Genomic DNA, 23,029 nt, shown 5'->3' on the forward strand with positions numbered 1-23,029 from the left:
GTGAAGGGAGGGAGCCGAAATAACAAGGAACAATGCAACCCCTTCATGCATCCAACTGCATTCCAGGTGACCTTAGCTACTAAGAGCATCCTGTGACACTTCCCTGTTTCCCCACTCATTCCCATCAGTCTTGGCTCTCCAGCACAAGTAGGACCACTGCAACAGACAGGTGCTGAAGCCAGGATTGCTAGCTGACACATGCAACACCTCTCCCAACTCCATATCCCCACCCCTCTTCAAGTCCCACAGATAGAAAAAAAAAATAACCAAAAGAAAACTATAGACTTTTGGTTTTTCAGCTTACTACTGAGGCTGATCTTAAAAATCAGGACAAATCACAATGCATGTGGCATCTATAGGTTAAACATAGTTCAAGCTCCTGGCAGCACTGTGATAGGGGACATAAAATTTGCCTTCTTTGCCTCCTTGCCTTAGTCCTGATCCCAGTATCTGGAAGAGTTTGGCTCAAGCCAGACTGCCCACCACAGGGCAGCTCAGCAGAAATCTGTCCTGGTGAGTCCTGGCAAGACGTCACATGAGACCAGATTGCAGATAAGAAAGGACCCATCCTCTGTTGCTTTCAGTGGGAGGCAAGAAGCTAAACTCCTCTAAGAAATTGGCCTTTCATACCTGAATGCTGTACGAAGCAACTTCTGCTCGCGGAACATGGCATTTAATGTCCCTGTTAAAAAATCTGATTTCTTGCAAATATGATGGGAACCCGCCACCCTGCAAAGAAGTATCTTTCCAGTGGATTGCTATACTGCACATAGACTGTGCTGTTTGTAATGATTAACATGATGAACATTTCCTTTATATACCTCAACAAAAAGAACCAATCTTTAGAGATCAGCTTTTACACAAGTTTGATGGGGTCAGAGCAGTCAGAGTACTCTTAAGTGTATGCTGTAACTATCAATGTATGATTTCCCCTTCTTTCTTCACAATTTTCCCTTGGCAAAGCCACATGACATTTGTTTGGTGCAGTGTAGACTCCACATAAGGATTTTAAGATTCTGCACAAATTTGCTGTTTCTTCATTATTTTGATGGAATGATTGCCAAGCATTTTGACACAGTGAATGCGTCATGGAACACAGTTTTAGCCAGACCTCACTGTAGCTCATTACAGGGACGTTAAACATGAATTATTCATTATATCAATGCCATCAACTGCTTTTGCAATGCTTTCCTTGTGAAGATCTAAAACCACTTTAGAAAGAAGCTCAGCAGTATATCCATACTTTTGTGTCTGGAGCAGTTTATTAGATTCCAATTGGATCAGCTGATATTAACATGCAAATACAGCCAACACATTCAGCAATGCTATGGGTCCATGATGCAGAGAGCAGCAATCTCCACACTTCAGCTTTGCAATTTCTACAAGCTGCTTCCTGCTCCCCTTTAAAACCCAAACCTTGTGCCAACTAACAGAAGGAGGATTTTATGCTGAGTTTCCCTCGTGCCAGGCTCTTAGAAAACGTTATTACTCTCCGCTCAGGCTGTTTTCTCAGGCAGGGTTGGTGCAGCCTGTTTCCACCTCTGGGACTTGCTGACTCCCGCACCAGTTTTCCATGGGCAAAACCAGCTTGAAGCCAGCAGAGCAGTCGCTTTCTGTCTTTTTCTCTGCAACCACTAAGTGGAAGGAAAATGTGGGGGAAGGGAGGGAAACCACATCCCAAGCCAAGGGGGACTCTCTGATCTGCATTCAGCAAAAAAGAGTAAGGCTGTGCTTTTCCCCAGCCTCCCTTTTATATTCTCTGACTCTCTGTGCAGGAAATGGCTCCTTCTAGCCTTGACGTTATCTTTTAAACACACTAATACAGCTGGCCTTGGGCTTTTGAGCAGAGAAAGGCATCCAGATTTTCTACCAGAAAACCTTGTAATAACTTCCCTTGGAGGCTGCTGCTTTGTGCAAGGCAAAGGCTTGCAAAGCACAGCTGGGATTGAAGGGGATGGGAGAAGGTGAATGGGGAGAGAAGAGCTAAAAAAGAAAACTCACTGCAGGAAAATGGAGGTAGGAATTCAGGATGCAGACTCACAAGAGGTGTGTTTTCCCCTACACTACCCCCCACTGCCGTGCTGTCCTAGCAAGGTCAGACTGCTGAATGGGAACACAGAGAAAGCAAGAAACTGGGACAGTATAGAAGACATTTAATAGCTCATCTTAAATAACATGACAATGTCAACAAATAAACAACTTATACCTGTCAAAGGTGGCACAGAGTATACTATTGTATTCTGCCATTTATCCAGTGCATATGTTTGGAAAATAGAAATAAATACTGTCTCATCATCAGCTTCATTATATAATCAAGGTTTAGACTTTCCTTTCTAAGAATCAGCTTTACATTGAAGAAGAGGTGCAAAAGTAATATGATATATAAATGAAACAAGTTCTAAATAAGTTTCTAAGCATGTTCTCTACTGAAAGGTATTTTTTTAAATTCATTTTTACATCTATAAATACGTAGTACAAAAATGCACTTTTACAAGCCATTTTTCTCAAGTTATGCCATTTGAAGTTTTAAGTAGCAACATTCCTTCAACATAAAATGCATACATTTAAGAGGAATAATATTATATATTTACATATAAAGTTATGAAATATTTGAGGATATAAATTAGTAGCAATACACAGATAAAAATACACGTACTGTGAAATAAATAATTCAATAGCTTTACATATGAGGACATCTATAATAGTATACAAACAAAATATACAAGATTGTAGAAATTTGATCTTTGAGTTGCTCATATCTGTCACTCAAGCATCTGAGTAATCCCAGTGCAGTAAAAAACCTCCTCAGTGGGGTTACTCATATGCTGAAAATCAAGTGTACAAAACCACCTTACTGAATTGGCTTCTGACTAGATCAGGCTCCACAGAAATCTTGGTATGAATGCATGTGTTTAGTTTGATTCTTGTGAGTTGAGATACTGTTGGCATTCAGGGTCTCCTTTAATATTTGGAGATCCAGGGATTCTTCTTCCATTTTTTGGATAGACACACCAGCACTCAGCAGACTCTCCATCCAGTGAAGTTTCACACTAGAGTGCAAAACAAAACACACGATAAGTAGCAGTAAGAAGAAGATACTGCAAGTAAAGGTGTTGGACAGAACTAGGATCAGAAGGTGGGGATCTGCTATGCACAGACTTGTTTTGAATGTGGTGGTCCCTGCTCAGACAGAGCCTCTGACCAGTAGACAGCCATGACCTAAGCTCAGCTACCACAACAGCAACTTCAGATTTAAAACAGTTTGCCCACTCCTTGATAAACAGCAATATCTTCCAGTGTGAGAAACTGAAGGAAGCAGAGTATACGAGCTGGTAGGGTGAGAACAATGACTGAATTGTTTGGCTTTTCATGCAAGGCAAATAGGGTGGGTTTTTTTCTTGGGGATGGGGTTAAACAGATTTCTGTTTGTGCCTGATTAGATCCCAGGTCACAATGTTTGTGAGTCACACAGCAATGCCATGCCCAAAACCAAGGAGTCTTGGTGACACAGATTTGTGCAGACCTACTAAATTTGTGTGCATGACCTGAGGTTACAAGGGTGTGGCTTGAGGTCTGGAGCTTTAGTTAGGTTTGTAGATTACTCTCACTGTAACTTGCAATGGCTTTTTGTTGAGGCTATAATGGAAATGAGCATATAACATAATACATAGGCAGCACAAATCAGTGGTTTTGTTCTGCTTTCAGAAGGGTAATTTTACCAGAGAGTTTTTTCACTCCCTGGGATATTAGAGCCTCCTTTCTCCATAGTGGTTATTAGATATTCAATGGGCTTTGCAGGCAGTATGGTGGATATTATGAATTAATACTGGGAATTAACTGTGAATATGCTAACAAATCAGGTACATGAATCTTGATATGGCCTGTGAGCAGATAGGGTTAAAAGATTCTGCAAAAGGCCTTCCATGCATCTGTTCTGTGAATGAAAAAGACTCCTGCCTCTACTGCTGTCAGCCCACAGCATGCGGCTCACTTTTAAGGAAAGAAGGATAAACCATCTGCTCCCACTACTAAGTATCCCTATTTTCACAGTCTGCTTTTCCAGCAGCTGCAAACTAGTGAGTTTGGAAGCAGAGGGCTGTGAAAGGGTTGGCTGTGTCAGGCTAGTCACAGCACTGCTGTGACCAGACAGGGGAAAAAGGCACGTACCTGTTTGCTGTGGTAAAATCCATTCTTGTTGCAGTTGGGCAAGTAGAATTTGAAAATCTCCCCTCCTGTTCTCTGCTGTGCCTTTGCCAATTTATACAGGGCCCTGTAGAGCTCTTTCTGACATGGTCCCTACAGAAATGCAATGCAGAAGTTGTCAATACCAAAATCACAAAGAAAACAGCTGAACAAAAAGTGATCAGTATAAGCAAAAAGCTGAAAATACTTATTAGTCATAAAATCCAGGCTGCTTTGTGTGTAGTTTTTACTTGTTTCAGTAGGAGCACAGCCAGAAAACTCTGGTATCACATTTAGGTCTTTTATTCTTTGAGGTATTTTCTGTTCTCAGAAACACAAGGATTTAAGTTCTTAAATTGCCACACAAGGAAATTTAACCTGTACTAAGTAAATACATTACTGCTCAGAGGGTACAATCTCTCCTATTATGGGGAGGTGCACATTGGGAGGCTGGTGTACGTGAGACTAGCCACGTTTTCTCCGTTGCCATGGACCTGTGCTCTGTTGATGTATGGAGAATAGGTGCAAGACATATATAGATGGTGCAAGAACAAACATCTGAGTGTTTGTTACCTTTTGTACAGGGCAGAGCTGTATAGAAAGCACTCTGAGCACTTGTGTCTCCAAGACTCAGACCCAAAGCGGCTGAAACTGGAGACAAACTGTGCAATATTCACTGTTTCCACAATTTGCTTGCTCCTTTTTTCAAAGTCACAATTGCAGCACATGAATTGTACCTAGTATGTTTAAATGAGAGAAATCGTAGAAGTGACTGAATAAATGTTTTTACTTTAGTGTGAAAATAATTATACCCTCTTCTTTTGCAAGACTTCTTTGCAAGACTTTTGCAAGAGGTGTCAGCCTCTCATATAAACAGTCCTACTCCAGTCAACGGGCTTATCTGTGGCTCTGTGTGAGAAAGGCAGAAGCCTAGAAATCAGAACTGGAGCTAATAGCACTAAGGGATAATAGTTCAAAGTAAATCAGTGATCAAGTCCTGTTCCAGATGTGGAATGACGCTTCCTAGGCTGGGGTAATCGTTAGTAAGTTTTTTTTTCTCATTTTGTCTATGACAGCTATGAAACTGGGTCTTTGCATGATCGAATTCAACCCCGCTTTGCTCGCAACTGGTCTAACTGTGGTTCTCTGGTGCCCTCAACTGGAACACGGAGCTGCTTGCAAAAGCCCCACAGCCCCCTTACTCACTGCGATTTTGCAGTGTCAAACGTAAAAGTTACTTTAATTGTTGAGCTTTCTGTCTTTTTACGTGCATATACTTAACAGCATTTCCTTCTCATCAGAAAGAAATGCGTTTCAGTTTGCATTGGTGTTTCGTCTATAACTGTATGAAAGGATTCCCTTTTATTTCACTGACATTGGACCAGTGACAAATGCCATTTATTTTTTTAACTAAAACACAAAAGCAGCCAAGATTTTAGTATGGGCTCCTGGAAATTAGAGGCTGATGTTATAATCTGATAGTAAACGCAGAGAAAGATTCAGCCTGTGCATGGAGTCTGTATAAGACATATCTTATTTCGCACCTGTTTTAATCACTCCCAACATTTTGCCTGTTCCTCAAGTATCTGATGAAAGCATTCCAAAAGTCTGTTTGCTGGCTACCCAAAATACTGACATCCACTGCTTCTAGAAGTTCATGCACATCTTCATTTTGTATTCTGAATCAACAGCATCTACTGAAATGGTCTTTGAAGGACTTGCAAAGATAACCCACCTGCTCTTTCCATTTCGTGAGTTCAGATATTCTCTTTGCTTTCATGTTTTCATATGCAGTGATGGCATTCCAGGGGACGGATTTTTCCTGGCTTATAGGAAACATCAGCTGATAGTTCAGCAGCTGATCCTGTGTCATTTCAGTGCTTTCCAAAGGCATATCCTCTGATTCAATAGAGTCTGGAAAGGAATGACATTAATGTGAAGATCTTCAGCATTTATTTCTCCAAGTTAAAAAGGTAAAGAAAAAGAAGAATCAAAACCACAAAAAAGTAGTATATATGGCAGATCGATTACAATGGCTCTTGAGGAGTAATAAATTACATAAGCAGTATAGCAAATTAAACTTTTGTCAAAAACTCATATAGGGACTCATCAGCTCTTCTCTAACAAGTTGGTTTGAGTTTTTTATCCTTCAAAATCCCTCGAATGCCAAAGATGAAGCTGCAGCCAGTCTGTCAGAGATGAAAAAACTTTCTTAACCACAGTGGGTTGTAAAGGCCTTACTAAATGAGGAAATACTAGAGTTAAACTTCTAATGAATTTAGATTTTTGTCAGCATGACGTGTCTAAGTTTTTATTCAGGAGAGGAACTGGTCCAGACCTAATCCCATGGCATCCTGTACTTTGTGCTGTGGCTTGCCGTAGCAATTGAGAGGAGCTAGCAGTGGATCAAATAGCCAGATCAGGGCCCACACACCAGTGCCTAACTCAGTGCGTGTAAACTCTCCCACTGGAAGCAACTTTGCAATTATAGGGACTTATCATAGCACACAAGTTTGACATGTGACTAAATAACTTGCTGGATCAAGGCTGTAGACTAAAAACCAACCGTTTTCCTCTTTGACAATGTTTAAGAAAAAAGTGGAGGTGGAATGAGAAGGAAGGAAGGAAGGACGGAAGGACGGAAGGAAGGAAGGAAGGAAGGAAGGAAGGAAGGAAGGAAGGAAGGAATCAAATAAAATAGTAGACCATTTTAACTTCAAGAGGCTTTAACACTCAGTTTAGTCACCTTTATCTCCCGTCCCTGCCTCAAAGTACAAGAGAAACTCCACCAATTACTGCCACCAATGGCCATTGTTACTTTGAGTCAACAATTATTTTTTTAATCCTCCTGACTTATCTTAATCACCATTGCATGAACATCGAAGTAATGATCGTGAAAATAATAAGAAATTGTAAAATAATGAAATAACACTGAAGAAGTTCCTGATCATCGTATAGCATAAGATGCCTGCTATGTCCTTTTGCTCAAAAATAGTTTGGCTATCACTGCACTACTTCAGATATGTTTTAGCCTTGAAATGAAACCAGGCATAAAGCCCCTTCAGGTCTTTTTTTTTTTTTTTGCTCATGATTTTTGGCAGCAGACATAAACAAAGCCTAGAAAACATTTGTCCTACTCTAGTTAGTTTGCTACTAAGAAAACCTGTCTCTAGTCTCCCAGAAATCTCCAGTTACTCCGCGCATCCCGTTACTACCCTCCAGCGTTTTCCCGCTTGCTGCCCGCTGCGAGCATCCCTTTGGTCCGCAAAAGGATGCGCCTTCCCTCGCGCAGGTCAGAGCACGTTTTCCCGGAGAACGCAGTCCTCCTTCCCCAGTTTTCAAACGCCCGCCCAACTCTGCTCCTTCTCCCAGGCTCCCGACTCGGCGCCCGCCCAGCCCCGGCTCTCCCGGGGGACGCGCCCGCGTGGTACCTGGCGGCTCGGCTGCGCGCATCCCCGTGACCCAGCCGGCAGGCAGGCACGTCCCGCGCCCCTGGAGGAGGGCGGCGAGGGGCCGCGGCTCCTCGACGGGGACGAGGCAGCGGAGCCCTTGGCGGCAGCGCGCCGTGTAGACGCCGCAGGGCTCCCCGTGCCTCAGCGCGCAGGCGGGGCAGCAGCCGCAGCCCGGCGGCCGCGCCGGCTCCGCGCAGCCGGGCGCCAGGGGCGGGCAGCGGGCGAGCTGCTCCGGGGCGCAGGGCGCGCAGCGCAGCGGCTGCGGGGCGGCCAGCAGCGCGGGCAGCAGCAGCGACCGCAGCAGCAGCGACCGCAGGATGCACATGTCGCTGGCGGCAGGGAGCGCGGGGCTGCGTAGCGGGAGGCAGTCCACGTGCGAGCACCTCGCCCGGGCCATTTATACAGTGTTTGGCCCGGCGATTAATCGTTAACCCCGAGTTAACTGTTATCTGAACGGGAGGGCTGGAGAAGCGTCAAGTCCCCGACCGCTCTTCCCTTCCCCTTTCACTTTCCCCCTTTATCTATTTTTTTACCTCCAGACACGCAGGAATGCTTTTATTCCCTCACCCGCACCTCTCTGCCCTAGCGCGATTAACAGGGAAAAATGTGCTGGGGGTGAGGGGAAGAGATGCGCGGAAGCCATCGACGCCGCGTTCGCCTGTCGCGAACGTTTCCTGTCTCCTGTTCTTGACATTTGCAAAAAGTGGTTGTTGTTGTTGTGGGTTTTTTTAAGAAGAAGGGGAGGAGGGAAATCCCATTGAAACTGAAGCAACCGACTCCGTATTTCCACAGCAACAAATGCAACAAACCCTTGTTTAATTCTCATCATGTGGCTGCAGGTTAGGAGGACACTGACATACCACAGAGGAGGCCCCAAGAGTAATAAAGCCATCAGGATCCTGTAACTGCTGCACATACGCACGTAGGAGGCCTCGAATTAACCTCTGGGAGTGGCTGCACATCTGAATCTGGAGGAACCTCCTGAGCCTGGGCTCAGTGTTGCTGCTCGTGCAGGGGTGAGAGGACAGTCGGTCCTCAAAACGTGAACTTAGGGGAAAATGGTGTTTGTCAAACAGTCCAGAAACAAATGAGATATCTGGTTTTTTTGTCCTGTTACCCTCTCCATCTCCTCAAGTATCACCTGGGGGGGAAAGAAAAAAATCTTTCTTTTTCTTCTTTGCATGCGACGGTTGTTACTACAATAAAAGCAAAAGTATTCAGACTCCGCTGTGCTGAACGGATTATTTTATGCCAGTATTTGCAGTATGTACTGCGCTTGAAATAGAAAATTCCACTGTCAAACGATCTAATGATTTTTGTAGCGTGATTTTTTTGGTTGGGATTTTTTTTTTGCGTTTAGTTCTCTTTTGTATATACATCACTTATGTGAAAGAAGGTGAAACAAAACTGCAGAGCATTGTTTAATGTTCTATTATTCATTTTTTCTTTTTCTGGTATCAAAAGTTTTATTTATAATGTAGTCCATTTTTAACCCCCTATATTCATAACTCACTTCACAAAAGTATTCTTACTAATTACAGATTTTTAAAACTCTAGGCATTTTCACTTAACTGCTTCATCTGCTTTTATTCTTTTATATTCATGTTGTTTTAGGGATCTCTATCCAGATACGAAAAAAGGTCGGAGCCCTTAAAACTCACTAGCATTTTAAACGATACTAATTTTACAGATTTTATAAGAATTCTGTGGACTTCACATGTCTGACTAGGAGCAAATTTTGGGTAGAAACTTAGGATAATTTTTACATCGCAAATATATTTTTTTAAGCTCTAATGCTCTTTTCTCCTCTTAATTTCTATTTTTTTTGTTGTTCATCTGTCTTAGAAAAATCACGATTCTCTAACCATTTGTAGAGAAGTGGAAAATACACAGAAACATGTCTTCTTGCCTCCCTCAAAGAGAAAAAGAAAACAATGGAAAACTAAGTCACTTTCATGATGAAACATGAAAAAAGAATTACAAATGAAAAGTTGACACAGCTGTAAAATGACAAAGACACGAAGAAGTCATATGCATTTATATATGTGTATGCAAAAATTCATTCACTTATCTGGCTCTCTGCTGTGTTAGGTAGCTTTATATGAACAGAATTGAGGATCATTCTACTACTGACTGCTTAACATAAGCTACTTGCCCTTGAAATGCCTGTACTCCACAGTGACTGCCACCATCCTGCCTGAAGTTTTCTATTTTTTAAAAAAAAAGGGATGCAAACTGAGAGCAAATAGCTTTTAATAATACATGTGCAATGTTTGTAAAAAATTTTTTTTTTGACTCATCACCATCATTTTGAAGTAACTGGATAAAGAAAGACACTTAATGCAAGAACAGAATAATTTTGTGTTGTACAGGCCTATGTCACAAAACTTACATTAGTTTCATAAGAATCTCATTCTTCCAAAGCACCATCATGTTTTCAGGTATTTGGCATATTTTTCCATGCTGTGGGGCAGCTGTCAGTATCTGAACTGCTGAGGCCATTTGTAACAACTGGCATCCTTTTAGAATCCAGATTTTTTTCATTTTACACAGTAAGATAAACAAAAGGTAAACAACTGTCCAACATCCCTCTTCCCCCCCCCCCCCAAGATTATAAAACATTTTTCAAGTGCTTTTGTTTTGTTTCATTTATGATTGCAGGTCAAATCTAAATGATATCCCAGCAATTTCTCTCTTGCTGTCTTTTTCACAACGAAACTGAGGAAAACTAAAATTCTGCTTAAGCAGTCTTTGTAAGCACAAAAGGCAGACCTATAAAAAATGGTCCTTTCATATTTCATTTATATTTCATATTTCATAAATATAATGAACATACTTCAGAACAAATTATGATAACTTAGGGCAGCATCAATGAGCAAGGCAGTGCTTTTGATAGGGCATGCGATATCAATGAAATGAAAATGTTGTATATGCCTATGTAGGCTCTGTTTGATGTAATACTACAACTCATCTACCGGTCTCAGTCTCTGACCCTGACATTGCTTCAAAGAACACAAAAAGATAAGAATCAGAAGGTTAAAAACATCCATGATGTAAAGCTGTGTTTATTGAAGACTTTTGATGGAAATTTTCAGGTGTTCCAACTGCTGCTCAGTAACTTGAACCACTTGTCAAAAGACACCACATGAATCCTAGGCAGGAGTTACTTTTCTATAAGACTTTCCCCATTGTTTTCCCCAATAATTCTTAGTCAACAACCTCATTTTGAATGTAAAATAAAGTTTGGGAATTTTTGTATTTTTCTTTAAAGCCACATGGTTTGACTCATAGAATATAAAGTTTTATTTAGGTTTGTGTACAAGTGATCTTTGTCTTCTAATCATCAAGAATTCCAGTGACTTGCCAGGTTATTTTCTTCTGGGACTGTTTGGCGACAAGAATATGAAGAGAAACAGCTATGATAGAAATACAAAAACCTTATCTCCTTTTTTATCATTTATCGCCTCTCAAAAATGCTTCATTTTAGCTCTGTGGTTTATTAGAAATATTTTACTCAAGTAACTGACAGTGCTGATGTTATTGATGAATAATTTAAGTCAAGCATTTATTGATTGATTGTTGTGACTTTGTGGCAATGCAATATATGCCATTTAGTATTATTTTTCTATTCTGGTTGCATAAGTGTAACTTTCAGAATTAGGGTCTGGATGCAGAACAGGAGGTGTTCCAAATTTGTGTTTCACTAATACGTTCTTTACTTTTGCAGGCTTACTTTTGATATTATTTTGTCGCAGTAATGAATTTTGCTAGAAGGCGGAAAACATTTTGGAAATACCTAAAACTAAAACTGCAGAAACTCTAGTAAGAGAAGAAAAGGGAGGGACTGTCTCATCACAAGTCTAGCTAGGGAAGCCTATAGACTTTCTGCATCAAATCATGTGTCCATCAGGTTAAAAAAGAAAGAAAAAGCCATTTATTTCCTTGGTGACACACCAAGTGTTTGGGCACTGAGTAAAACACCCTGCTCACAATTTTGTGTGTGTACAGACCAGCCACATAGTTATTTTCTAAGAACTATTGAGCTGTTCTGGCAAGACAGGTTAAAGTCCTCCTCTAGTTGTCCTACCATAGGCCAGATGCTCCATGCATTGATGGCACAAGCGTGAGCTTGCCTATCTGGAGAAATAATACAGAACCACTTGGACAAGAAGTAAAGCTGAAAGCAGGCTGCAGATCACGAGTGTGTGGAGAATTAATGTATAAAAGCGCCTTCACTCATTCTGCCTGTAATCAACATTACTAACCCTAGGAAGGGGATCAGCCATGAAAATGAAGGGTTTTCAGTGCCTACCTGTAAGCTATAGCTTAGCAGTGGCTTTGAAAAATGTAAATGAACCCTCTAGCACTGACTCCAGGCACTTAAACTAGCATCATCTGTTTAAATATCTTCATATTCTTTAGTCACTGTGTCTCTTTGGGCCAAGTAGCAGAAACAAGCGCTACCAACCAAGTAATGTGCCCTTTACTGCCATCCCTGAGGGCTGTAGACACCGGTGATATGAGTCTTCAGCCTTCACCATGGTTAGGTTTAGTTTCTTAAGTGGTTGCTCTCTTACGCAGATAAAGGAAAAGGTAAATTCCCCAGAGATTTTACTCTAAGGCAATTTAAATATCATACGGCTTGAAATACAATATTGAGGCATCTCTTGTGAAGGACAATTTGAGACAGTAGCAGAAGGCTACTGCTTACTTTAATGTCTAGGTCTGTCACATGGATTAAACATCAGGATGGACATGAAAATCCCCGGTACATGGCTTTCCAGGAACAAACCTTTTCACATGCAGTAGGGAGAAAAGTAGACAGTACTGATGAGAGAAAAAGCGAGATCCAGCCCCAACTAGGCGGTTACACAACTTAGGGAAAAGTGTCCATGGGACAATAGCCAACAAAAATTTATTTATATTGGTTTATACCTCATCAAATGTAACAGCAGAGAGGCTGGGATTTTTAAAGGACCTTAACTGCTACCACAAAAAATGAAGGAGCCTCGGATATTTCAGATTGTTGCTTTTTTCTTCTAAGGCTTCATGGAGGCTTTTTCCTCTTTGGCTGTTAGTACTAAGATCCTAAAATGCTGTACTTTCGTCTTTTTAATCCTTTTAAAGAATGCTAATAAAAATAGGAATAAGTCATAGGACCCAGACCACAGTAAGTCAAGAGGTTTATTTTCTCTGGTTACCTGTCCTACGAAGTGGAAAGCCCGAAGTGGGCTACAAACATGCTTGAACAGTGCCTGCTACAGGAACAGGGGACTAGGCTGCAGGCAGAGGAGCCAGAAATTCTGACCCAAGAGAGCAAGAGGGCTGTTACTGACAGCAAAATGGTACGCTGTTAAAGAAGAGGGCACATTTATCTGGATCATTTCCAATTGCTTTCTACATTTAGGTTATTCACTTCTGCACTGGTTCTTACAAAAATAAAACCGTTTGCCTAGCTGCTTTTGTCAAGAAATCTATTCCTACCTTTTGTCCTGAGGTGTTTTGGATTTCAGCAATATCATTGTTATTAATTATAGGCCACACTGTGTAGCACCTACTCTTGGGCAAATAGAACTCAGCAAGCATTTTAGAGACAACTGAAGCTGCTAACTCTACTTGTCAGCAGTTTTAAGGCTCCTTGAAGGAGAGCACATTTTGCAAATGGAGATGTGAAGGGGGTTAATCCAGCCTGTTATTATATCAAAATCACACTGGACATAGATCGAATGTCACAACGAATATTTGCCTGACCTACTGTATAAATAATCTCTGCCATCAAACACAGAGATCACAGAGTTACTGGATTAAAAAAAAATCATATAATTAATGTATAATGAAGCAAAGCAAAAAGCCAAGATTAGGATTGTCAAAGCACTTTGTTATGGATGAGAGCAGAGTGCCTTTCTTTACAATTAGGAATTTGACTGCATTCAATATATCAGTGTGATTTTGCTTTCTGTAGCAAAGCCACGTGAAGAAGAATAGAACTTCTAGTGACCCATGGCTTGGTGATGATGACTCAGTTGTAAAAACTAAGACAGACAGAGAAGCATAAGTAGGTGCCTCAAAAGCTTTTGTCTCATGAAATCTGATTAATTGATCTGTTGTAGAAATGCTTGTATATATTATTATAAAATAAAGAGTTTAGTTATATTTTTCTTGTTGCTGTTGTTGTTACAACTGGTTGACCACGACACAGTCAACATGACAAAAATAAACAACTCTGTCAATACCACCTTTTTTCATGTAACATTCTACATGTTCATATATATTATTGCCTCCCCCATTTGATAATTTTCTCAGTCTCAAAGATATCTGTCTAGTGAAAATATGTTCTGCAGGCTTATTAAGTCTATGCAAAAAATAAAAAAATACCACCTTTAAATGTCAAGTCTTGTTTTCCTTTAACTCCACTGATTTTTGCATTCCCGAGAAACTGGAATGTCCTACTGAATCTTTTAAAGTTGCATGAGCCTGTTACTGCGCTTTGCTTGCCTTATTCATCTCTTCTTCAAATGTAGTCATCACAGCGTTCATTTTTTCTGGTCTTGTGTAAAGGCTTTGCTCTGTGTTTTGTTTTCTTTAATCAATTTTATCATCACACAGTTTGTGCAAACCCCCCACCTACTACTGAATATACTAGTCAAGGTCAGGATACACCTATTGATTTGTAAGCTTGCATCATAAACTTTGTAGTACATTTCCAGTCCTGCAGTTTCAGTGGACTCACTCTCAGTTAGTCTGGGACATTTGGGATGCCAAACGGCCCTTCTTTCTCCACAGTCCTAGTTCCACTCCTTCTTTCTTCCCTTTGACACAGTCAGAATTAAAACACAAATCCACATCAGTGTATGTCTTGTAATTAAAGTTTTCATTGCAGTTGTAAGCCTTCTGTCTAATTGCAATGGCTCCCTCCCATGGTGGCAAAGCTGGTTGCTCTTGTAGAGCTATGTTTGGTGCGGGTTTTGGGTTTTGTGCGTTATTTTTCTTAGAGAGCAGCAACCAATGTTAAAGCACCCATCTACTTTGTATGAATACTGTCATGCAGCACCAATTTGACTTAATTGCATGCTGAATGGTCAAATAAATTGTCTGGTGCTTACTTGACTGGTGGGAGAGTACTTTGAAACCTAATTTACCTAGGCATCTTATCAAGGCCTTTTTGGATACGCTTCCTCTCCCAGTAAGTTTTGTCAGCAGTGTTGTCCATACTTTCATTCCTATATCTGAATTCACTTTACCTTTCCATACTAGAAAATTAAATTATTCCATTTCTAGGAAGAGAACCTTTGTTTTCCTATCCTAGATGTATGAGCAATTTCTTTTCCTTTTTGCGTTGTTGGCACCTCCTTTTTAAGAGAAGATGCAAGATGTAAGCTTTAGGGGGCTTTTGGTATCTGCCAGTAGAAGAGGGTCACTACTGGGGGTAAATCTGAGATGAGATGAAGAGCTGAAAGCATAAACCAGTTAGAAGATGACATGCAGAGCTGGAAAAGGCCAGAAGGATGAAATGTGGGGGCAACAAGAGGGATCAAAATGGCAGCAACAATAAGAAGCCCAAAAAATTATTTCTTTCTTTTTTGCTCCCTAGGAGTAATGAAGGATATTTTCCTCTCCCATTCTTCTTTCCAAAAAATTAATTAAAACAGAAAAAAAACCCCACTAAACCCCAATGAAATAAAATACCCACAGATGCAAGACAGTGAGTTACTGACCTATGATGCAGGTCCATCTTCTTTTTTAATGAATACTTATGCAAGTTAGAACAACTTTGACAGGTAACACGTAAAACCCCTTACTCTGCCAGTTAGTTTAGAGAGGGTGATTAGGGCCTTGTGAATTAGGATGCTTGATTTCAAGGTCCTGTCTCAGATGAGAAGGGGATTTAAAATGCAGTTTCTTATTTCCCTGAGTTTTTATCCTGTTGAAACTGCTGCTGAAACTTAAAGATGGATAGAAATACCTCCTGTTTGACTCATGTCCTCTCATGTCTGCTATGCATCTGCTGTGCACACGTCCCATTTCAGGGTGGAGGGATGGGGTTGATGTGAACTACTGTGAGATAACATGCATAGGGCAGACTCTGGAGGCTGGCAACCAGGAGCTGCTGTCAAGCCCTACTGGGCTTGCATGCCCACTGGGACTGACTGAAGTATCCAAATAACATTTCATTGTAAAGGGGTATTAGGTACCTACATGGCAGTGCAGAGGACTGAGTAGCTGATCTGAGGTTTTTGGGGTGCAGGTGTCTACATCCTAGGTGGGGTCTTAGGATCTGTGCCTAGATCTAGTTTTTAACAACACTTAATAATGGTACCCAGTAGCATCAACTGGTCCAACTTTTCTAGGTGCTGCTAGGCTCGGTCAAAACTTTGGTATGTTTGTTGATTTTTTTCTAGTAGTCAGAAGTGTTGAGAAGTAAGCTGCTCTAACAGGCATTGTGGACTGCATGACAGATGAGCTAAGGGACACTTCTGTGCTTGTGTGTCTCATAGAACAAAACACTCCAGAATACAGGTCAATGACACTGTGTGACTTTACTCCGGGTTTTGCCTGTATGCAGAAATGTACTATGTTGAGATTTTGAGGAAAAAAAGTATGTTTTTATTTAAGAGTTTTTCACTTTTCCTAGTCATGCTAAAATTGTTCAGCTATGATCAGCACAGCAGTAACTTAGTTACCAGTTCTCTGTTATTTAATATCTGAAATATGTTAACTATGTGTGCGAAAACATTTTCTTTTCAATTTGGCCTCTTACAGAAGCACTGCAGCTGGGCAGAGCTCTCCCAGCTCTGTCAACAGGATTGTTACTATTGCTTCAGTGGGAACAAAGGCTGAGCTCATAATCCAGGGTGAAGACGTTTCTGTCCTCTTTGCTCTGTTCTTGATGGTGTTTTGTGTTCTTCTCCATCCAACATCATGCTTAGTCACCATCATCAGGTAGATTGTGTAATATCCGTTTCAGAGACAAGTGTACTGAAAACAGTTTCCCTAGGTCAGGTCATAGCTTAGCTCCTAAAGGAAAAATACTACGATAAAAGAGTACCCTCAGTGGGAGGGCTTGTTCTGAACTAACAAACACGTTCATGTGTTGCATTTGAAAGACAGAGGAAGGCCAAATGCTAAGAATCTTTTGCAACTCTGATTCAACGTTCATTCCATGCAGAAAAACAGCTTTTATTTTAATGTGATGACTGGGAGATCTCTTCTCATAAGATCTAGTGTCTGTATCCCTATCTTTCAAGCCTCATCACCTGCAATCCATACTTGAAGTCCTTAATAGTTATAGAGGTTTATTTTTCGGAGGTATTGGACTTTATGGCTTCCTTTAAGTTTGTGGGGTTTTTTTTTACATTCTGGTGATATTGCAATATAAATATTGGTAAAGGAACTTTGCACATGAATAGAGTTGCTAACCAAACAGTAATTCACCCTTGTTGCCACTAGAGGATGAACATTAAACAGCATACTGCTAGTGCCCCTCTCAAAGCCTATTCTTTTTCAAAGTATATGTTTGTACCAGAGCAGAAACTAAAACTTAGAGCCTACTGGAGAAATAAAATGAAAGTGAAAACCCTGTAAATACTACACTGTGGTTTTGTTTTATTTTTCATTTTGCCCAATGGATTACTTAGATGTGAAGTACAATAGGAGTAATAAGGTTTCGTATGTGTAGTTTTATATATGTAGCTTTATATTCCCTAACATCCTAGCTCTTAAAAAATAAAGGGCAAGCCTTTCTTTGAGAACTAATTCCTCGAGATATTGTGTAGTTTACTACTATATGGTCTGGTTGAAGTCCCTTGTTATTCTAAACTGTAATAATACTGTTGATGTAGAGTATCAGACACATTTCAGAAATCTCCAAAGCATAATTCATTCTGTTAATAGTTTCTCATGAAAAGCTTATCAGAGCATCATCATGACTTCTGTAATGTGCTGAGGGACCTAAAATACTGTAAGATAATGCTATGCAGTCTTCAGGATGTGTTTTGAAACACTCTGAAGAGAAGAAATAGAAAGTGGTTTCGCAAAATCCTGTAAGCCCGTAGTTTTCAAGACTTGCAAAAAGCCAGTCAAAGTCAGTTCTGTGTTACTATTCTGGGCATTTTGTTTCCCTCCACTGAAGAAAGTCCTCTGGGATTTTATTGGCCTCAACTAGTTCCATGATTTGACAGGGTGGCAGCCTTATTTCTGGGAAAGCTTTCCCAGAGTTTCTGAATCCTGGAAGATTTTGAGTGGAAGTTGGCACAAAACCAAAGACTTCTTAGTCGTTAAGAAACCATATTACCCAATATTTACTCTCACAGTTGATGCAGCCAAAGCAGGGTCTGAGTAGGGACTTTCCCAGCAACTACATCCTGCCATGCTAAGGGCTGGAACTTGGTCCAATTGGCCTTTAATGATCTTTCCACCCGGCCTAGCATCATTGTCAACCTAAGTAAAACAAAGGCACTTAGGGCATGACAGCTGAGTCTGAGTTTTGTCAGAAGACTGACATCAGGTATTGGAGGTATCAGATGGCTAAGGAATCCAGCAGTGAAGAGCAAGTTTGGAAAGCAGGAAACGTCTGTGTCTTATAAGCCCTAGAGGCCAGACTGAATCACAGAATGAGCTGAGCTGGAAGGGACTCAAAAGGATCATTAAATCCAAACTCCTATACCTGCATAGGACAACCCTCAAATTTTAACTATGTGTCTGAGTGCATTGTGCAAATGCTTCTTCAATATTGTCAGGCTTGGTGCTATGACTACTTCCCCTGAGGAGCCTGTTCCAGTGCTCCACCATCTTCTGACTGAAGAATCTTTTCCAAGAAACCAACGCAAATCTCCCCCGGCGCATCTTCTTGGCACCCCTCACAATCCTATCATTGATCACCAGAGAGAAGAGATCAACACCTGCTCCTCTTCCTTCCCTTGTGAGGAAACAGTAAACTGCTATGAGGTGCCTGCTCAGTCTCTTCTCCAGGCTGAACAGACCGAGTGACTTCAGCCTCTTCCGTACAACTTCTCCTCTAGATACTTCACCAAATTTATATGGCTCTCCTCTGGACAGTCTCCAATAATTTCATATGCTTTCTATAACTGCAGTGCCCAAAACTGCACCAATACTCTAGGTGGGGGCTGCAACAGTGTGGAGGTAGAGTGGAACAATCATGTCCCTGCGACTAGCTACCAGTGCCGTGCTGGATGTATCCTATGACACAGTTGACCTTCTTGGCTGTCATGCACACTGTTGCCTCATGTTCAGCTTGCTGTCAACCAGAAGCCCCAGATCCCTTTCTGCAGGTCTGCTCTCTCTCTCCCCAGTTTGTAGTCATATTCAGGGTTGCTCTGTCCCACGTGCAAAGTCCGGCACTTGCCCTTGTTAAACTTCATGTGGTAGGTAATTTCCCAGCTCTCCAATTTGTTTAGGTCCCTCTGCAGGGCCTCTTTACCCTCAAGACTGTCATCAGTAAACTTGGTTAGTGAACCTTCGGGTCCTGCATCCAGGTAATTTATGAAGATATTAAAGAGGACTGGTCCTGAGATGAATCCCTGCAGAACCTCACTAGTCATTGGTCACCATCCCAGCGTACCCCATTCACTGTGACCCTTTGAGCCTGACCATCAGCCAGTTTGCTCACACCACTGCATTATGTGTTTTTCCAGCTGTGTGCTGGACATTTTGTTTAGGAGGCTACTGTGAGAGACAGTGTCAGAGGCCTTGCTGAAGTCTGGAAATATTATATCAACTGGTTTTCCTTGGTCAGCTAGGTGGGTAACCTGGTCATAGAAGGAAATTAATTTTGTTAGGCAGACCTGCCCTTTATAACCCAAGCTGGCTGGGCCCAATGAGTGTGTTGTCATTCAGGTGTTTTTCAGAAGCTCCCAGAATAATCTCCTCCATAATCTTACAAGGCACTGAAGTGAGACTGACAGGCTGGGGTAGTTACCAGGGTCATCCCTGCTGCCCTTCTTGAAGACTGGGACAAAACATTTGCCAGCTTCCAGTCAACTGGTATCTCTCCAGATTTGCAATAGCATTGAAAAATCATTGAGAGAGGTCTTGCTATGACATCACCCAGCTCTTTAAGTACCTTGGATGAAACCCTCTGGCCCATCAGCTTATAGGGATCCAACTGGAGCAGCAAATCCTGCAGAAGTTCAGGGTTGATTGGGAGTTTATCATTTACACAGCTTCATCCTGTAGCCCAGGGCTCCGGGGGTCCCAAGCCCATCATCAGTGTTGAAGATAGAGGCAAAAAAAAGCATTAAATATACTGTTTTGTCTATATCCTTTTTTATGAGGTGTCCATGCTCATCAAGTAATGGGGCAATGTTATTTCTGGCCTGGCTTTTGTTATTAATACATTTAAAAGCCCTTTTGTTATTCCTTCACAGTGCTTGCAGCTTTCAACTACAACTGAGCTTTGCCCACGTGAATTTCTGCCCTACAGTGGCAAACAGGGTCCTGTAGTCCTCCCACATCATCTGTCCTTGTTTCCAACTGGCCATACACTATCCTTTTATGCCTCAGTTTGAGTAGAATGATCCCTGGCTCAGCCAGGCTGGCCTTCTGTCTTGTCTTGCTTGACTTCTGGCATTTTCGGAACTGTTTGGTCCTGTGCTCTTAGGAGGTGGTGCTTAAAACATGACCAGCACTGTGGACTCCAGCACCTTCAAAAGTTTTTAACCCAGGGAACCTTATTAAGCAGTTCCCTAAGCAACCTGAATTCTACTTTCCTCATAGCCTGAGATCACAGAATAATAAGGTTGGAAAAGATCTTCAAGATCATAGACTACAACCATACCTGCCTACTACTAAATCCTATCCCCAAGCACCTAATCTACCAGCCTTTTAAACACCTTCAGGCATGGTGACTCAACCATCTCCACGGGCAGTCTGTTCCAGTGCATGGTAACCATTTCTGTGTAGAAATTTTTTCCTAAATGTCCAATCTAAACTTCCACTGACACAGCTTGAGGCCATTCCCTCTTGTCCTATCACCTATCATTTGGGAAAAGAGACCAACACCCACCTCCCTGCAACCTCCTTTTAGGTAGAGAGCAATAAGGTCTCCCCTCAGCCTCCTCTTTTCCAGACTAAGCAACCGCAGTTCCCTCAGCTATTCCTCATAAAACTTGCTCTCCAGACCCTTCAACAGCTTCATTGCCCTTCTCTGGACACCTCCAGGACCTCAATGTCTTTCTTGTAGTAAGGGGCCCAAAACTGAACACAGCATTCGAGGTGCAGCCTCACCAGGGCTGAGTACAGGGACAGAAACACTTCGCTAGTCCTGTGTGCCACTCCATTTCTGATACAAGGCAAGATGCTGTCAGCCTTCTCATCCACCTGAGCACACCACTGACTCACATTTAGTTGGCTGTCAATCAATACCCCCAGGTCCTTCTCTGCCAGGCAGCTTTCAAGCCATTCTTCCCCAAGCCTGTAGCACTGCACAGAGTTTTTGTGTCCCAGGTGCAGGACTCTGCACTTGGCTTTGTTAAATCTCATCCCATTGGCCTCATGCCATCAATCCAGCCTGTTGAAGTCTTGCTGTCAGTTTTCCTCCTGTTACCATAGATGATAAACTTGACTGCTCTGTGGTTGTTGTGACCAAGGCAGCCTCCAACGACCACTTCACCCACAAGAACCTCTCTGTTAACTAGCAGTAAATCAAGAAAGATAGCTTTTCTGATCAGTTCCCTCAGCACAGATGCCATGAAGTTATTGTCCAGAGAGTTTAGGAATCATTTGGACCTGTTCATACCAGTCATGTGGTGCTCCCAGTTGATTGCTTTAGGATTGCTTCTTGCTATCTCTTTGCTGCCTACAAGAAAAACAACTAGTGAATAATAGTCTGAGGGCATTACCAAATTAGGGAGCCTTCTAGCTATATCTCTTACCCTGGCTCCAGGCAGGCAACAGTCTTTCCTGTGGTTTGGGTCTGGTTAGCACATCAGACCCTCTGTTCCCCTCTGAAGGGAGTCACCTATGACAACTACCCTTCTTTTTGTCATTACACGAGTGGTGTTGATGCAGGGGGTTGACTGCCTAGATAACCCCTCCATCCCTGAAGGACCTACACCCGCATCAGCTGCATGCCCATCTGATTTCAGTGCCTCACATCGGTTGCATACGGGCACCTAGGAAGTTGAGGCGGGCTGAGAACTGATTCTCCTGCAACCCTGAGCAGTAACCCAAAGACATTAGACAGGAGCATTTGAAGACTAAGAAGCTAGATAGGCTTGGGCAGGAGCCAAAAGTGGCTAGAAAGGAAAAATCTGAAATGCTATCAAGAATTTCTGAGACTAAGATGAGGAGCCTGAAGAAGGAACAAGTGGAACTGGCTGTCTGGGAAGGTACAAATAAACAACAGACAGAACTAAGTCATGTGGCCAGACTAATCTGTTCTTGTCCCAAGGGCAGAGGAGGGTTTTGCACTAACCTTGCACTTGCCTGATCTTAGTTCAGCCCCTGGCACAAATCAGATGCTGATGAAATGCCTGCAAGCTCAAGGGGAATAGCAGCACATCTGCAACCATGCCTATTTTATCCCAAAAGCAGCTCGGAATCTACATTAGCCAGGAGTTCCTTGGTTGCCAGAGGAACCTATGGAGACCAGACAAGCAGTCTGGGTAACACACACAAACAAATACCAGAACATTTAACTAAATATCAAGCCAAGTGAACATGCTTTGGCTGGTGACTAGAGGTGCAACATCACCATACAGCTTGGCTACCACAGAAAGCCAGGTCCAAGGACAAGATTTTTTCTCCTGAGAAACTCTGAGGAGTTTCACATCCCAATTCCTTTTAAATCATCATTGCATTTGTAAACCCACAACACCACTCTTGCATTGTTGAACATAGCACAGCTGCTATTGGTTAGCCCATCTCATAATGTTGGCTTGAGTCATGGTTCTGCTTCTCTGCTATCTTGGACAGGAGATATTAAAAGTTTCAGTCTGCAAGAAAGAAATGCAAAAGCTTCCCTTGCCTCTATCCTTAATTTACAGCTTCTTTTGAAGAAGACCTCCCCCCTTCAGGGTAATTAGGTAGTGCCTGGGGCAGGCTGCAAAACCTGTATAGTCAGGGAAGTGCATGCGCTAGAGCTACACAAGTGCACAAATACATGTGTACATGCAGTAAATCTATTCTGGGTTCCTGCTGCTAACACCTCATAGGTCACCTAGAAACATTAAGCTGCCTAAAAACTAAGTAATGGGCAGCAGTAGGGACTGACATGAGCATTTTATTTTTTGCGTTACTTCTTGACTGGTGCTTCAGAAAGAGCTGCCATGAACTAAATTGGCATTTGCCCATACAGCTGTCAGGCAGACACCATTCTTCAGCACCTGTCCCATCCCTGTCCCCTCGCATGCAGCAGCTTCAGAGAAAAACAAAAATAA

At 42.0% G+C, this 23,029-nt stretch overlaps 1 protein-coding gene across 1 annotated transcript; it reads right to left on the reverse strand.

Moving 5' to 3' along the window:
- Positions 1 to 569: 569 nt before the first annotated feature.
- Positions 570 to 8,064, reverse strand: IGFBP1 (insulin like growth factor binding protein 1). The gene is made up of 4 exons (XM_054060720.1): positions 7,614 to 8,064; positions 5,918 to 6,096; positions 4,168 to 4,296; positions 570 to 3,050 (listed from the first exon to the last, which is right to left on the reverse strand). The coding sequence occupies exons 1-4, from the start codon at positions 8,029 to 8,031 to the stop codon at positions 2,913 to 2,915; spliced, it is 864 nt and encodes a 287-aa protein (XP_053916695.1). The 5' UTR covers positions 8,032 to 8,064; the 3' UTR covers positions 570 to 2,912.
- Between the last annotated feature and the right edge of the window lie 14,965 nt (positions 8,065 to 23,029).

This window comes from Cuculus canorus, chromosome 2 (assembly GCF_017976375.1).
Source record: "Cuculus canorus isolate bCucCan1 chromosome 2, bCucCan1.pri, whole genome shotgun sequence".
Taxonomy (NCBI): domain Eukaryota; kingdom Metazoa; phylum Chordata; class Aves; order Cuculiformes; family Cuculidae; genus Cuculus; species Cuculus canorus.

What these genes read in the sequence shown, in the direction of transcription:
- IGFBP1 (XM_054060720.1), bottom strand. Translation starts at nt 8,031, where the DNA reads ATGGCCCGGGCGAGGTGCTCGCACGTGGACTGCCTCCCGCTACGCAGC. An exon ending in GCGCGCAGCCGAGCCGCCAG is followed by an intron (nt 6,097 to 7,613) that starts GTACCACGCGGG and finishes ATTCCTTTCCAG; the next exon opens with ACTCTATTGAATCAGAGGAT. An exon ending in GATTTTACCACAGCAAACAG is followed by an intron (nt 3,051 to 4,167) that starts GTACGTGCCTTT and finishes TTTGCACTCTAG; the next exon opens with TGTGAAACTTCACTGGATGG.